This window comes from Rhineura floridana, chromosome 21 (assembly GCF_030035675.1).
Source record: "Rhineura floridana isolate rRhiFlo1 chromosome 21, rRhiFlo1.hap2, whole genome shotgun sequence".
Lineage (NCBI taxonomy): Eukaryota > Metazoa > Chordata > Lepidosauria > Squamata > Rhineuridae > Rhineura > Rhineura floridana.
The window spans coordinates 19716913-19731626 of record NC_084500.1 but is presented as its reverse complement, the minus strand read 5'-3'; the positions used below and the strand labels follow the sequence as shown (position 1 = coordinate 19731626).

General features: G+C 56.8%; 1 protein-coding gene across 1 annotated transcript in view; it reads right to left on the bottom strand.

Annotated features, from left to right (window-relative positions):
• Positions 1 to 1112: 1112 nt before the first annotated feature.
• BLTP2 (bridge-like lipid transfer protein family member 2) overlaps positions 1113 to 14714 on the bottom strand; it is a 32688-nt gene continuing 19086 nt past the window's right edge. The window contains exons 21-39 of the mRNA XM_061604944.1: positions 13961 to 14151; positions 13208 to 13307; positions 12899 to 13101; positions 12096 to 12390; positions 10925 to 11082; positions 10103 to 10309; positions 8780 to 8879; positions 7879 to 8061; positions 7354 to 7475; positions 5844 to 5999; positions 5554 to 5675; positions 5069 to 5249; positions 4887 to 4973; positions 4444 to 4554; positions 4184 to 4319; positions 3042 to 3166; positions 2558 to 2659; positions 2080 to 2214; positions 1113 to 1662 (exon numbers count right to left, since the gene is read on the bottom strand). Coding sequence (XP_061460928.1) covers positions 1480 to 1662; positions 2080 to 2214; positions 2558 to 2659; positions 3042 to 3166; positions 4184 to 4319; positions 4444 to 4554; positions 4887 to 4973; positions 5069 to 5249; positions 5554 to 5675; positions 5844 to 5999; positions 7354 to 7475; positions 7879 to 8061; positions 8780 to 8879; positions 10103 to 10309; positions 10925 to 11082; positions 12096 to 12390; positions 12899 to 13101; positions 13208 to 13307; positions 13961 to 14151 — 2897 coding nt within the window. The 3' untranslated portion in view covers positions 1113 to 1479. The remainder of the gene's footprint in view (positions 1663 to 2079; positions 2215 to 2557; positions 2660 to 3041; positions 3167 to 4183; positions 4320 to 4443; positions 4555 to 4886; positions 4974 to 5068; positions 5250 to 5553; positions 5676 to 5843; positions 6000 to 7353; positions 7476 to 7878; positions 8062 to 8779; positions 8880 to 10102; positions 10310 to 10924; positions 11083 to 12095; positions 12391 to 12898; positions 13102 to 13207; positions 13308 to 13960; positions 14152 to 14714) is intronic.

Sequence of the window (14714 nt, the reverse complement as noted above, 5' to 3'; positions counted from 1 at the left end):
TTATCCCACCTCTTATGCAAAATGCAGCGCCACCACTCTTCTTATCCAATCCATGCCCCTTACGCAAAACACAAGCCCACCTCCAGCTTTATACTTATTATGCAAGCCACGCCCCTTGTGCAAACCACACCCCCTTCCCAGACTTCTCTTTACTAAGCAAGTCAGCTCCCCGCACCAAGCCAGAGCCCCAGCCCACCACTCCTGAGCACCTTTTATGCCTTCCACAGGCATTTTCATAGAGGGTGGGTGGAGCATGCCCACTGGGGAATGTGGATGCCCTCCTGTCTCCTCCTCCATGCATTTTTCAGGGTGCAGCCCCTCCCCTAGCTTTCTGTCTATGCAGGCACTGCAACAGGGGATCACAACCCCCCCCACGATTTGCTCTAGACAGAATGTGCCCCTTCAACCCTCCTAAGAGAGCCCAGGCAGGAAGATATGCCCCTGGGCCACACGGCAAAGGCAGGACTGGGTAGCTGAGGGTGCCAGCCTGGCCTTCTCCACAAACCACACACCCTTTGGCATTGAGGAGGGGGGTGGGGGTGAGGAGGAATGGGCTGGGGGGGAGAGAGAGCCCCAGTTTTGAACACTGCATGTGCTCCGGTTGCAAAGGGCCACCTCTCAGGGGGGCAGAGCGCCTGCTTTGTATTCAAAATCTCTCTGGCTCAGTTGCAGGCAGCATCTCCAGACGAGGGGCTGGGGGTCAGAGAGGCCCCTGCCTGGAATCCTGGAGGGCAGCTGCCAGTGCTGATGAATTTCAGTGGATAACTGAAGTTGCATGCAACCGAGTGTGCGTGTACATGGTAATATAAGCCGGTTTTGAAGGAGTCCATGCTGGATATGGAAGATGGAAGGCCGACAATCTTCTGAGAGGCCAGGAAAGGAGGTGACTGGGCCCAGTGGTCCAGAACAGACGGTTTCCCCACCACCCATGAGGATCTGTGAGCACCGACAGCATCAGAAGCTGTAGCCAGAGGATGGGCTTGGGGGACACGGTTTGGCACCTGGTACAGGAATCACAACAGCTCAGCCGGGCAAGGGAGCCACGCAAGGAGAAGCGTGGACGGCAGAGCCCGCCTTGCACCAGGACCAGGACATTAAACACAAACAACCAGTTCCAAATGATAAACTCTTTTATTTAAACTCTTTCCCCTCCCGTTTCCCAACAAACAATGCATAGAGCAGCCAGGCATGCCGAGAGGAGCCCCCCGGCAACCATGCCAACGGCAACAAGGGCAGGCCCGGTTGTTGTCCTGCTGCCTGCGGCGACAGCCTCCTCCGGCGCCCGTGGAACGGTGCTCAGTTGCAAGGCTTCCTGGGACGGGGGAGGCTTGTGCTTCGCCGCGGTCTCCAGCGTGGCCGGGCTGAGCGCCTTCGTCCCCGAGCATTTTGGTCCCTCCTGGTGGTGGCAGTGGCACAGCGGGTTGCCGGACAAGTCCGCCCTCTCCTCCCCTTCCCCGGCCAGCGGGGGGTGCGGTGGTCTCATTTGCGCCTGCCAAAAATGGATTTCTTGCCGGGGTTCTTTTCGCCGACACTCAGGCCGATCAGGAGCCGGGCCTTCTCATCTTCCTCCTGCTGCTGCACGTGGCCTTCCAGTTTGCCCTCCTGCTTGCTCCGGGACTCGGTGCCCGCGGCTGGCTTGAGCCGGAGCTTCTCCTTGATGACCTGCAAAGGGCGGGCCGGGCCGGGCCAAAGCAGGAAGGCTCAAGCTGCGCTTGCCGGAGAGGCAGGACGGCAAAGGGCATTCCGGCTGTTCCGTTAGCCTTGCCTGCTGTCCGGCAAGCAACTGCTTTTGCTCTGAAAACAGAGCTGGGGGAACTTTGGGGCCTTTCGGGGGGGATGGGTAAATTCTTTATCTGTCCCCCCCCAATGGGACAACACACCAGTCGATCATCTGTCTCTGCTGCTAAAAGGCTATCAGTGGCTACTAACCACGATGGATGGATACCACCCACCAGTACCAGAGGACCCTGTATAAGGCAGACTGCAATGTTCTCAGGATCTTTCAGGCACGGGCTGGCAGGCAGACCTCGTAACCTCGAATGGGTCTTCCCTCTTCCCACCCGCTGGCACCCACTTTACCTGGGCCACCAGGGCTTTGCGACTATCCCGTTTCACCGCCATGGCAAAGTCCAACCACGTCCACGTGTTGTTGTGGTATTCCAGACACGGAAGCACCAAGTTGAGGTCCCCCCAGTCCACGCTGTTCTTCTCCCCCTGAGGAGGCCGAGAGGCGGCAGCTCAAACCAGGCCCTGGTCCAGAGACACCCCCTCTCCCCCCAAGAATGGGGGTGCCCAGAAACGGAGGGATCTCGATAGCAGTCAAGGCAGCGGAAGACCCAAGCTGGATCCCAAGCTGCTGGTCAGTGCAGACAGAACTGCGCTAGCTACAAGGACCAACGGCCTGACTCCGTGGAAGGCAGACTCCTGTGTTACAGTGTTACTTAGTCATGATCGCCAATTCCCCCTGTGAAGCTATCCAAGCTGGCCACATCTTGTGGGGGAGACTGAGGCCTTCTCTGCCTGAGCCCCCCACCCCACCCCGGGACAACCCGCTGACCTTGTAGCTGACACAGAGCGGCACTTGTGGGATCTTGATGTAGATGAAGGAATTGTTCATCGCCGCCCTCTCCTTCATCTTGTCAATGTCGTCCACCGGGTACTGGAAGGGAGACGGAAGGAGCTGGCATTGGAGGCGGCCTCAGGGGGCACCATGCTGCAGGCTGGACCTCCACATGCAGCTCTGGGAGTTCAAGCTTGCCCAGTCCACCCACGTTGAGACAGAAAAACAAACATTACAGGCTTTTCTACCCTGCCGTTCCCCCACCTCCTCACTGTTATCCTCACAACAACCCTGAGAGGCAGGCTAGGCTGAGAGTGAGAGAGAGACAGAATGCATGCAACTATCTCCGAGTCAGAAAGGGAGCATTAGGGCTGAGCAGGGATTTGACCCTGTTCTAGTCTCTCTTGACTGCCAAATTGTGACCCCGCCTGGATAACTCTCGATTCCCAGCCCCTCGTGCTCCCAAATAGGGGCAGGTTACCTCAGGCGTCTTGCGGAACGAGCGTCTGACCCCCGACGTCCGGTTCAGCCCCTGGGCCATGCCTTTCCCTGGCCCCAGGGAATCTTCAGAGACCATCAGCTGGCGCGGTTTCACCACCGGCATGCCTGCATAGGGCAGAAAGAGGGCAGGATGGCAGTCAGCGCCTGGCATCTTCCCCTTACAGATGCACACACCAGGGGCAAAGAAAAGTTCCTCCCCATCTGGGACTGATTGGGGGGAAGGAGGCAAACGCAGAACAACTAATCCTTCAGGGATGCAACAGGCAGCCTCCTCTGTGGAAGGGTGGGTTTGGGCTTGCAGGAGCTTGCCATAAGGGTATTTCTCACGCTACTGCAGGAGGACCTGACACGGAGCATGGGCAAATGCCAGCTAAGGACAAAACATATTACTACAGATGATTATAATAATAACAGTAATAATAATAATAATAAATATCCCACACTTCCTCCCAAAGGGAGCCTAGGGCAAGAAACAAACAATAAAGAATGAAAAAACATCTTAAAAACAAAACATTTTTAAAGAACATCTTGAAAGAATAATTCCAGCACAGACGCAGACTGGGATAAAGGTCTCTCTTTAAAAGGCTTGTTGAAGGAGGAAGGCCTTCAGCAGGCACCGAAAGGGCGACAGAGACGGCGCCTGTCTGACAGGCAATGGGAGGGAGTTCCAAAGGGTTGGGGTCACCACGATAAAGGCTTGATTCCTACGTTGTGTGGAACAGACCTCCTGATGAGATGGTAGATAAGGGGAGAGATGACCTTTCAGATGCTCCCTTATTAAGTAGTAAGTGTGTGTGATGAAAACGATGAAACTGTGGTTATCCTACTTTGGACACATAATGAGAAGACACGATTCACTAGAAAAGACAACAATGCTGGGAAAAACAGAAGGGAGTAGAAAAAGATGAAGGCCAAACAAGAGATGGATTGATTCCATAAAGGAAGCCACAGACCTCAACTTGCAAGATCTGAACAGGGTGGTTCACGACAGATGCTCTTGGAGGTTGCTGATTCATAGGGTCGTCATAAGTTGTGATCGACTTGAAGGCACATAACAAGAAGAAGACGTGTGTGTGCGTGTGAGAGAGAGAGGCGGGTGAAGGCAGGTCCTGTGATGCTCACCTGTCGTCACCAGCTTGGACTTATCTTCCTCGTCCCCAACCTCCTCTTCCTCCACATTTCGCCCCGGGAAGAAGAAGCCCATCATGCGGTGGAAGAACTGGTGCGTCAGCTGGATGGTGAGGGGCACCACATTCACCTGGTGGCCGCAGTGGGGACAGAGACAGAGAGGAGCCCATCAGGCGAGCAGCACGATGGGCTGGTGAGAGAGGGGCAAACAGAAACCGCACCCGGGTCTCGCATGCTGTCTGCTGCCAGCTCACCTCAAAGTGCTCTTTGATGGAAATGCCCCCCACCGGCGGCCGCACTTTGCTGAAAATGCGCAGGGCCAGCTGGCGCCCAGACTGGCAGGCACTCTGAGGACGGAGGACTACCTGCAGGGCAGACGAGGCAAAGGGGCAGAGTTACAAATGCCAGCCCCCCAAAAAGGCTTAACCGGAAGGGCTGAGAAGCTCAGGAGCGCTCACAAAGCAACACCCTTAAGGAGACGGCGGCTTGCAATTTATTCAGCGGTGGAAGAAAGGCACTCTGCACATGCTCGGATTGCTCAGCAGCAGAGACCACGAAACAGCCCTGCTGTTCAAGGAGGAGCCTGGCTTGCTTCGAGTCTCTTCTCCGCCCCAGACCCCAGAGCGTGTGGCGCTGCCTCTGTGAGCTGAGCAGCGGGGAGGGTTGTGGCATGCAGGGTGGTGATGGTGGTGGTAACCTTGTACACGGCGTTGGGCAAGAGGTTGTTCATGGTGACCCAGCCCAGTTCCAGGAGGTGCTCGGCCGTATCGTCCGACTTGTTCACCTGTGGGGGACGGCAGAGCGGTGAGTCACGGGCACAGCTGCCGCTGCTGCTGCCGCAGCCCTGCCCTTCCTCGGCCCCGCAGACCGGAAACGCACCTTGCTGTAGAGGAAGCGCTGGAGTTCCAGCTCCGCGATGCCCAGCTGCCCATCCTCCTCCGTCAGCCGCCACCGGGCCTGGGCAAAGTAGAACTCGGTGCGGCGAGCCACCCCCACGTCCTCAAGCTGCTTCCGGAGCTCCATCTTGTTGGCGCGCTGGAGCTGGAAGTCTTTAAAGCACCTGCAAGGAGGAGGAGGGGAAGAAGGTGAGGAGACCCCCCCCCAAAGGGCTGGGGGAGAGGACCTTGGGAGCCAGAGGCCTTCACATTTACGGAAGGCAGATGTAGTGATGTGAATGGAGCCTCCACGGTCAGAGGCAGTCTACCCTCAGAATAACAGAGCCTTGGGGAAAATACTATGGGAAGGCTCTTGCTATCTCGCTGTGCTTGCGGGCTGCCCAGAGGCATCTGGTCAGATATCACAGGGGCGGGCTAGCTGGCTGGCTGGCTCCGCTGCGGCCTAGTGATCCAGGTGGCTCCCAATACCTGATGAGAATATTCAGCTCTTCACTTTCTTGTTGCAGCTCAGCCTTCTCCCTGCTCAGCTGTTCTTGCAGCTTCTGGTTGTGGTCCAGGAGAGACTCGTTCCGGCCGTCGTCCTGCAGGGACTGGAAGGGGAAAAGAGAGAGAGAGAAAGGAAGTGAGCACGGCCTGTGGGGGCCTCTGTGGCTCCCAACAGGCGCCTCCCCTCCGCTCCCCACCCTAGAAACGTGCACAGCCAGGGGACGGAGGAGGCAGGCACCACAACAACAACTCGGTCCCGGGAGGTGGGTCACCTTCATGACCGAGTACATCTGCTTCTCCAGGAGCCGGATCTGGGCCACGTGCTGCCGGACAGCCTCCTGGAGGTGGAGGATGCTGCTGCGATGCTCTTCGGGGTTGCTGGAGATCTCCAGCTGGAAACGGACGCGCTGCTTTTTCTCGCTGTGCTCCTGGAAAACCAAAAAAGGTCTCAAGTGACAACTGTGGTCCCAGGCCCTTGGGGAAGGAGGGGGGGGTGCGCTTTGGAGGTCTGAAGGTGCAACGTTTAACAAAACACTGCAGGGAAAAACTGACGCAGTGCTGAAAAAGGAAGCTGCCGCGGCGCTTCAGCCAAGCGTGAAACACTCTGGGCCACAGGTCGCCGACGCGGTGCCCATGTCTGTGCAGGCGCCCACAGAGGCCTTCCTTGGTCCTGTCCCCATGCTTAAATTTGAAGGAAGGAAGCCTTCTGTCGTAGCCCACAATGCTTTCAATGTTTTAGACCAGACGCTTGCATGCGCGTGCACACGCTGGCAGGGTAGGAGGGAGAGAGCGCATGTCGCAGGGCACGTGCCCATCTGTTGCGCATGGTCTGCAGAGTGTGCATGGCGCCCACAAACCCAAAAGGGTTGGCAACCCCTGCTTGGGACAAAGGCCTTCCCCGACAGTCAGCATTGGTCACCTATAGCACAAAAATGGTACTGGCGGACACGAAAGAACAGCACAAATCATAATAGACAATCATAATAATTTATATGAAATACTCTTGAGGCGCAAAGCCATTCACCTGCATTAAAGGGAACGGACCGTAGCTCAGTGGGAAAGTCCCAGGTTCAATTCCTGGCGCCTCCAGTTAAAAATGAATCGGGCAGCAGACCCAGGAGAGCAGCTGCTAGTCAGCCATTTGTGAGCTTATGAATTTGAACTGGCAGACGTTCTCACTGCTCAGGGACCTGATTCACACACAAAACACTAAGCCATGGTTTGTCTAGCCAAAGTGTGGTTTGTCTGAACATCCAAACCCAGCACAACAGAGTAAGTACGGTTTGTTTTTTGGGAACAAGCCATGTGAAGCCATGGTTTGTTGTTCTTGGCATACAAACCATGGCTTGCTTTAACTGTGGTTTGGTGTTAGGCCCGAACCAAACAGCTTTGCTCAGCTGTGCTTTGTTTGGCCACCCCCACCTGAGATGCTCGACAACTTACAAGGTGAGAGTGGCTAGGAGACAAGCCAACTTCTGGAGAAACAACATTTTTCTTGCAAAGATTGGCTGTGGCATTGTTTCTGGGGTGTCGAACAAACTACAGTTAGAACAAACCATGCTCCCGTGCTATGTGCAAATGCAAACAAACCTTGGCTAGAACAAAACGCAGCTTAGCATTCCATGCAAATGCAGGTAATGTAACCATTATGCCCCAGCCTACTGGTACCTCTGATGGTGTCAGGTAAGGAGGCTGGAAGCCAAGGAAGGAAGCCAAGGCCCCAACACGCACCCTTCCACTCCCACCCTGCAACCGGGCCACCCCCAGCCCCAGAGGGGAGACCTTGCGCTTGGGCTCCACGTGGAGCAGGAGGTTGTTCACAATGTCGAGGATCATGGCGTATTGCGCCGGGTTGGTGGAGATTTCCAGGTCGTGGTGAATGAGAGTGAAGGTGTCCACGGCCCCTGGAAGTAAAAACGGGGAAGACTGATTCTGCCAAACTATTCATTAAGGGGTGAACAACTACTGAACTGATGATGTCACCAGTGGGGCTCCCCCGTGCCCTTCACAGGCCAGGGGTCTCTAGTCGTTAAAGGGTGAGGATCTACAATGAGCGGTTGGCAGGGCCCTGCCTTTCACGTGAGGAGAGGGAGCGGCTGCTCACTTCAGGATAACCTCCTCCGCTGAGGGAGGGAGAAGAGCTGTGGGGAGGGCTCGGTGGCAGAGCCCCTGCTTGGCATGCAGAAGGCCCAGGATTGATATCCAGCTGCGTCTCCGGGTACGGCTGGGAAAAACAGCCTCCTACATTCCTCGGCCCCACCCCGGCAGAGTCCCCACTTCTCGGGGCTCCCCCTTCCGTCACGGCACCTTCCTGCTTCTTGAGGAGGTCATCCTTCTCCGGGTTTGCAGGCAGCTCGGGGGGCTTGATCTCGGTGGCCAGCTCGGGGTTGATGTCGTGGCTGTAGCTGATATAGTACATGCGGCAGCTGCAGCGCGAGATGATCCGCTGGACCTGCTGCGTCGGCTGCACCTCGTGAGGCTGGTTCCAGTCTGGGGGGTGGAGGAGGAAGAGGAGTTGTTTGCTGTGCTAACATTCAGGCCCCACCCTCGTAGCTCACCAGGCGGTCTCCCATCCGGGCACTGACCGGACCCAGATGCAGCAAGGTGGTGGCCTGCTGTGCCTTCAGACCGTGCCCTGGGAGGAGGCGTAGCTCAGGGGCAGTGCATGTGGAAGGCCCCGGGTTCAATCCTCAGTGGCATCTCCAGGTAGTGCTGGGAGAGACCCCTTACCTGAAACCCCAGAGAGCTGCTGCCAGTCAGTGTAAGCAATACTGGGTTAGATGGGCCAATGAACTGACTTGGCATTAGGCAGCTTCCTGTGTTTATTTTTAAAACACACTGAGAACCATGAGGACTAGAATCTGACTTTTTAGGGAAAAGGCCCACAGCTCAGCAGCACAGCATCCGCCTTGCACGCCGAAGGCCCCCACTTCAAAGCCTGGAAGCGTCTCTACAAGCAAAAGGCTCTTTGGTAGCAGGTGATGGGAAAGGAATATTTTTGGCCCAGGATCCTGCTATTACATTTCTAGTTAAAACATTTATAGGCTTCCTGTGAAACAGCAAAACCCTAGAAGCCACTGCCAGTTACAGCAGGCGATCCTGAGCTGTGGGGAGAAGCTGAGCTCACCTGGCAGCAGCGCACTCCCTTCCAAACCCCCCACCCCCTCCTCTCCACTCTCTGGCCTGAGCCTGCCCTCGGCACGCTGACCTGTGGTGGTGCTGACCATGCCGCCCACCGCTTGCCCACTCTCCATCAGCTCCTCCACGGAGTCGAGGCTCCGTTGCCGATGCTCCTCAATGTTCTTGACCTGGGGACGGAGACAGGAAGCAGGGGAGAGAGAGTGAGAAAGGGAGGCAGCGCTGGGGTGAAGTGGGCAGCAGAGGCTGCCAGGGAGCTGGGCCTGCAGAGGCCACAGAGCCCCAGGGCTCCCACAGAGTAGCGGGAGGCCATAGCTCAGGTGTAGAGCCCGTGCTTGGCACGCAGGATCAATCCCCAGGAGAATCTCCAGTTGAAAAGAGATGGGGAAAGACCTCCGTGCTCAGACCGTAGGGCAGGTGTGGGGGACCTTTGGCACCTCTGGACGTTGCTGAACGACAATTCCCATCAGCCCCTGCAGCAGGCGTGGCCAATGGCCAGGGACGAGGAAGAGGATGGGAGGTGTCGCTCAGCAGCATCTGGAGGACCAGAGGTCCCGCGCACCCGCCCTAGAGAGTTCCAGCTTGTAGGAGGCAGCTCCCTACACTCTCCTGGGGAGGCATCGCTGCCCTGACAAGATTCACAATGGCTGGGAACAAACCCAGGGGCCAGCCTGTAGAGGGGGGTTGGGGGGCGCCTTTTCTAGCCCAAGGGCCGCATCCTCTCACGGGAAATCTTCCAGGGGCCGCGTGCCAGTGGTGGGCGTGGACAGAGGCAAAAAGCGGGTGGAGCAACAGATGCAATATTCTTGTCTTTGGACATTGGGCTGTATCGAAGCCGTGCACGTTTTGGAAGTTTTGCACATCCATCTCTCCATCCAGGCAAGCAGGGGGCATCAACACAGTTCAAGGCCAAAAGCACCCGGGGGGGGGGGAGAGCGGAGCGGAGCCAGCAAGGGGCATGGCCTAAAAGGGGTGTGGCCTGGAGAGAGTGCCAGGGGGCAGCTAGAATGCAAGGAGCTTATTCTCCATTAAAAGCAGGCTGCCAGACTAGATGGGATGAGTCTCAGTGGCAGGGTCCCCACCTTGCCTGCAGAAGGCCCCGGGTTCAATCCCTGGTGGCATCTCCAGAGAGGGACGGGGGAATGTTCTCTCTGCCAGCCGTTACTGAGGTAGATGGTCCTTTGACCTTTGACCTGACCCAGCAGGGTGATGCTGCAATAACTTAAAAGGAGCCTCCCTATCCAGGGGCACTCTATCCCAGTTGCTGGAGAGAAAACATCAGGGAAGGGGTTACTCGCTCCGCTTGTGCTCTTCCCCAAAGCCATCCAAGTTGGGAGGGGGGCAGGGCCTGACCCAGCCAGGAGGAGACCCCTTTGCGGCCCCAGGCGCCCACCTCCAGCCAGAGCTGCGCGTCCTCGTGCTCCGAGGGGCTGCTCTCGGTGGTGGCGAAGTACTGCATCCCGTCCAGCAGGCACGTCCAGGACGTCTTCTGCTTGAGCGTGTCCCCATACCAGGCCGGGTGGTGCTGGCATTGGAGAAGCTGCGCCTTGGCAGCTGAGACGATCACACAGCCCTCCGTCTCAGCCCCACGGAGAACCATCTGAGGAGGAGGAGACAAGAGCCCCATGGGTAACGACTCTCAAGACCCAAAAGGGGAATCCGACGAAACCTGCAAGCAGCATGTTGGGACACTTCTGTGCCTTCCCCTCTACGAAAAACTCTCAGGGAAGCACACAGTAAAACTGCGCCCTCTGGCAGCTCCATGTCAGCTGGGCAGCGGAATCCACACCAGGGTTTAGTCGGACTTAAGGTGCTAAAGCAACTCCCCACCCCCAAGGGAGGCGCCTGGCTGGTCACTGTCAGAAATATAACGCCGTCATAGAATCATAGAATAGTAGAGTTGGAAGGTGCCCATAAGGCCATCCAGTCCAACCCCCTGCTCAATTCAGGAATCCAAATCAAAGCATTCCTGACAGGTGGCTGTCCAGCGGCCTCTTGAAGGCCTCCAGTGTCGGACAGCCCACTACCTAGATGGACCTCGGGTATTTGAATTCTCTTTTTACAGATGCAACCCAGCCCCTAATCCAGAAAACAGCGTGGGGCGGGGGAGAGGGAAATCAGGGGGTGAAAATCCGCCTGACCCAGAGAGGAACCGTCCTGCCACACTCCCCTTCACCGGGGAGCCACAGAGAGAGGGCAACAGGGAGGCAAATACCTGGCAGTTGACCAGCTCAATAAGGCAGTTGCGGTTGAAGATGTCGTCCGTCTGGCAAGCGGCGATCCCACAGAGTTGCTCGCTCATCCCCGAGTCCTCCTCCGTGAACACCACAAACCTGTCTGTCTCCTCGATCAGCTTTTTCAGCATGTAGGCACCTGGGGGTGGGGGGAGAGATAGGAAGGGTGGGGGGAGGACATGCGGCTGGGCATAGGGAGAGCTCTAGATCTGGGGGGTGCTTCCGCACGAGCTGACTTTTCCCCCTTCTCTGAGGAACTGCCTATGGTCACATCCACTTTCCTTCCCCCCCCCCAAGAATCCTGGGAACCGTAATTTGTTCAAGGTGCTGAGAATTGTAGCCCTGTGAGGGGTAAACTACAGTTCCCAGGGTTCTTGGGTGGGGTGGGGGCAAAGCCATATGCTTTGAATGTACGGAGTGGATGTGACCATCGTCTCTAAAGCCCCTAAAAATCCACAAGACGACGCAAACACTCTTTTACCTGGGTTACTCAGGCTTGCACCCAAGTTGCAAGGGGCTTCTCGTTGAAAGGTTTTGCAGTCCTGTTTCTGCCGCTGCCCCAGAGTAACCCAAGGCACAAGGGAACCAGCACTTTACTTTAAAAAGAGGGCAACAGCCTCGCCTTGGTGTGCTCAGGAGGCATCAATGTGATGCCCACAGGTGCCTTTTAGGCTTTCCCTTGATGCCCACGAAGCCTCTGAGCCCCCCTCTCGGTCTTGAGGCTGTGACCTTTTTCTCCCTGAAAAAGAGCACCAATCTGAAGGAGGAAGTTGAAAAAGTGACACTCTGTCCCACTTCCTCTTCTATGCTCTTTTCCACTAGATCTGGCTTTTAACCAGAACCTGTGGCAAAGCAGTGTGTGAGTGTGTGTGTACAAACGCAAGCACACTCTCTCTTTTCTCTGGGGGGGGGGATCAGTGACCAGGGGGAGAGAAGTAACTAGAGATGAGGAGGAGGCAGTTGCCCATGGCACTCACTCAAAAATCCAACCCTGCCCAGAGCCAAAAAAAACCACTGGCAACCCCCGGGGAGTATACATTCCACTGGGGCTGTCCCTGCCTCAGGACTCAGACCCCCGGAGGACTTTGGAAGGGGCCTTTATGTCCTCTGCCTCTGCTGTGGGGCAGACCCAGTCCCTCCTCCCTTCCTCACCTCCAGAGGGGCTGCGCTCGGTCCGGCCGTTGCTGGGCGGGGCGATGACCTGCAGCGGAGGTTGGTAGCTGGGGGGAGGCCCCCTCTTTGGCTTCTTGGCAGGCATCTGGGTGTCGATCCTGAGACCTTTCAGCGCCTCCGTGGAGAGGTTGCGCTTGAGCACCGCGGCTTTCTTGTAGCCATCGTAGAGGCCGAAGGCGATGTCTCGGTTGGTGGTGGTCCAGGAAGCCCGCAGGTCCACCAGGTGCAGCTGGTGCGTGTGGAAGACGTCGTCTCCGTCGCGCAAAGGCAGCTCCTGGAGGGAAGGGTGTCAGACCCAACATGCACCCCAGAGGAGGCGGCACAGGAGGGCGGACAGACCCAGAGCCAGGCAGGGCTGGGAAAGGCCCCTGGCTAAGATCCTGGAGACCTGCTGCCAGCCAGTGAGGACAACACTGAGCTAGATGGGACCAAGGGTCTCGCTCAGAGAGGTTTCTATGTTCTGTTTAAGCTAAGCTTTAATTCCAGACAATGAGAACTAGAATCTAAATTTCTTTTTAAGAGCCCTAGCTCAGTGGCAGAGCCCCTGCTTTGCATGCAGAAGGGCCCAGGGTCAATCCCCAATGGCATCTCCAAGTAGGGCTGGGAACTGTCCCTTGCCTGAAACCCTGGAGAGCTGCTGCCAGTCAGTGTAGACAATGCTGACCTAGATGGACCATGCGTCTGACTCAGTATAAAAGCAGCTTCCCAACGTTCCCATTCAACCAGTGCTCATGCCTCAAACTGGCATCGGCCACGAGGGCAAAGGGAGAGCGTGGTGTTACCTCCTCAGCTGTGCGGACGCTGTGGCGCTGGTAGGCCAGGGAGGAGAGGCTCAGCAGGTGGGTCTTCTTGACCTGGGAGTCGAGGCGGTGGTCCGCGTTCTCATCGCAGGTGGACGCCATGAGGTGCACCGTCACCAGACTCAAGTCGCTCATCATCTGCGTGACGCTCCACTCCGAGATGAGGCGACGCATCACTGTGCCGGCTGCGGGGTTACAGGGGCGGTTAGAGAGTGCGAGTGCGCGTGCGCGTGTGAGGAGGGGGACTTGCAGAAGGGCACCCAGCTCTCCTCCCAGCCCTGCCCCCCTCACCTTGAGGGATGAGCCTCTGGGTGCCACGCGTGAAGATGTGCCCTTGGCCGCATTCCAGCTGGATCCCGCGCTGCTGCGCAAACGAGGCCCAGTAATGCACCTGGGGAAGCCCAGAAGAGAGGGAGAGGGAGAGAGAGCGGTCAGTGGCCGTGTGCTTCCGTTTGGAGCCTGCCAGGTCAAAAGGCTAGTTAGATAAAAATGAGGCACAGCCTCATAAATGGGAGGGGGGAATAAAACTAACTGCACTATGCCCCCCCTAGAATTAAGCTGAGATGGACAGGAAAACGTGATCCTTGTGGGACTCGCTGGAAACTGCTCTGGAGGAGCACAGCTTCAAGGGGAAGGGAGTTCTGTGGGTGTGTGGCAGCTCCCAAGCAGTGCAACGCCAAACCCATATTAGTTCATGCAATTTACAATTTCTTTGTAGGAAGGAACTGGCTAGTTCAGAGAGATGCTGGGTGAAGAAGAAGAAGAAGAAGAAGAAGAAGAAGAAGAACCACTTATCATCATCATCTATCAGATTTGCCAAAGGTTTCCAACAGCCTCACAACACTGACAGATAAATAAATATATCATACCTTAAAAGGACAACAACAGCACAGCCACAAATCCCTCAACAGCCACAGGAGGCTTCGGGGCGCCTAACGCAGGCGTGCCCCCTGTGGAGGCCTTCCTTCTCTCTGGCCAGAAATTGCTGGACGTTTCTTTTCTGGCTGTGTTTGCACAGGGGGCCCCGTCCTTCGCCAGACTCACCTGGAGCTTTGGGAAGAGGGCGGTGAAGGAGAGTTGCCGGTAGTGTTGTCCCAGCTTCTTCTTGGCGGGCTTCAGGTTCCCAAAGAGCTTCCCCCGACAGATGGGGCGGGTGACGCTGGTCCAGGTGGCCCAGAAGTTCTGCATCCAGCGCAGAGTGCTGCTATACAGCAAGATGCGAGGCTGGGAGGGCTCTGGGGTGGGGGCAGAACAGAGGGGCGCTAAACGCAGATCTCGAGCCGGAGACGCCAGCAAGGACACTTAATAGCCCCTTCAGAAGACCCTCCTGGGTTCCTGTTTAAAATCAGCCCTTTACTCAGAACCATGAGGACTGGAATCCTGCTTTGTTTTTAGGGCTGTAGCTCTGTGGCACAGCATCTGCTTTGCACACAGAGGGTCCCAGGCTCAGTCCTCCATGGCATCTCCAGGTAGGGCTGGGAATGTACCTGTGCCTGAAACCCTGGAGAGCAACTGCTGCCAATCAGTGTAGGCAGTACTGAGCTAGATGGATGGATGTCCTGGCTCCATATAAGGCAGCTTCCCATCTGCTGAGCTACGGATCCGCGTAGGGCTCTGATATTGGGCTATGTGGCCTGGGGGCAACGCATGGGGATGGGGATGGGCAGTGCCGGTGCCAGGCATGACTGGGCCCTTGAGCCCGCAGCTCTGTAACCCAGCACCCCCCAGGAAACTGATAAGTCCAGCGCTCCTCAGATCAAACTCAGCCTGCCTCCCACACCACCGAAAAACCAGGGAG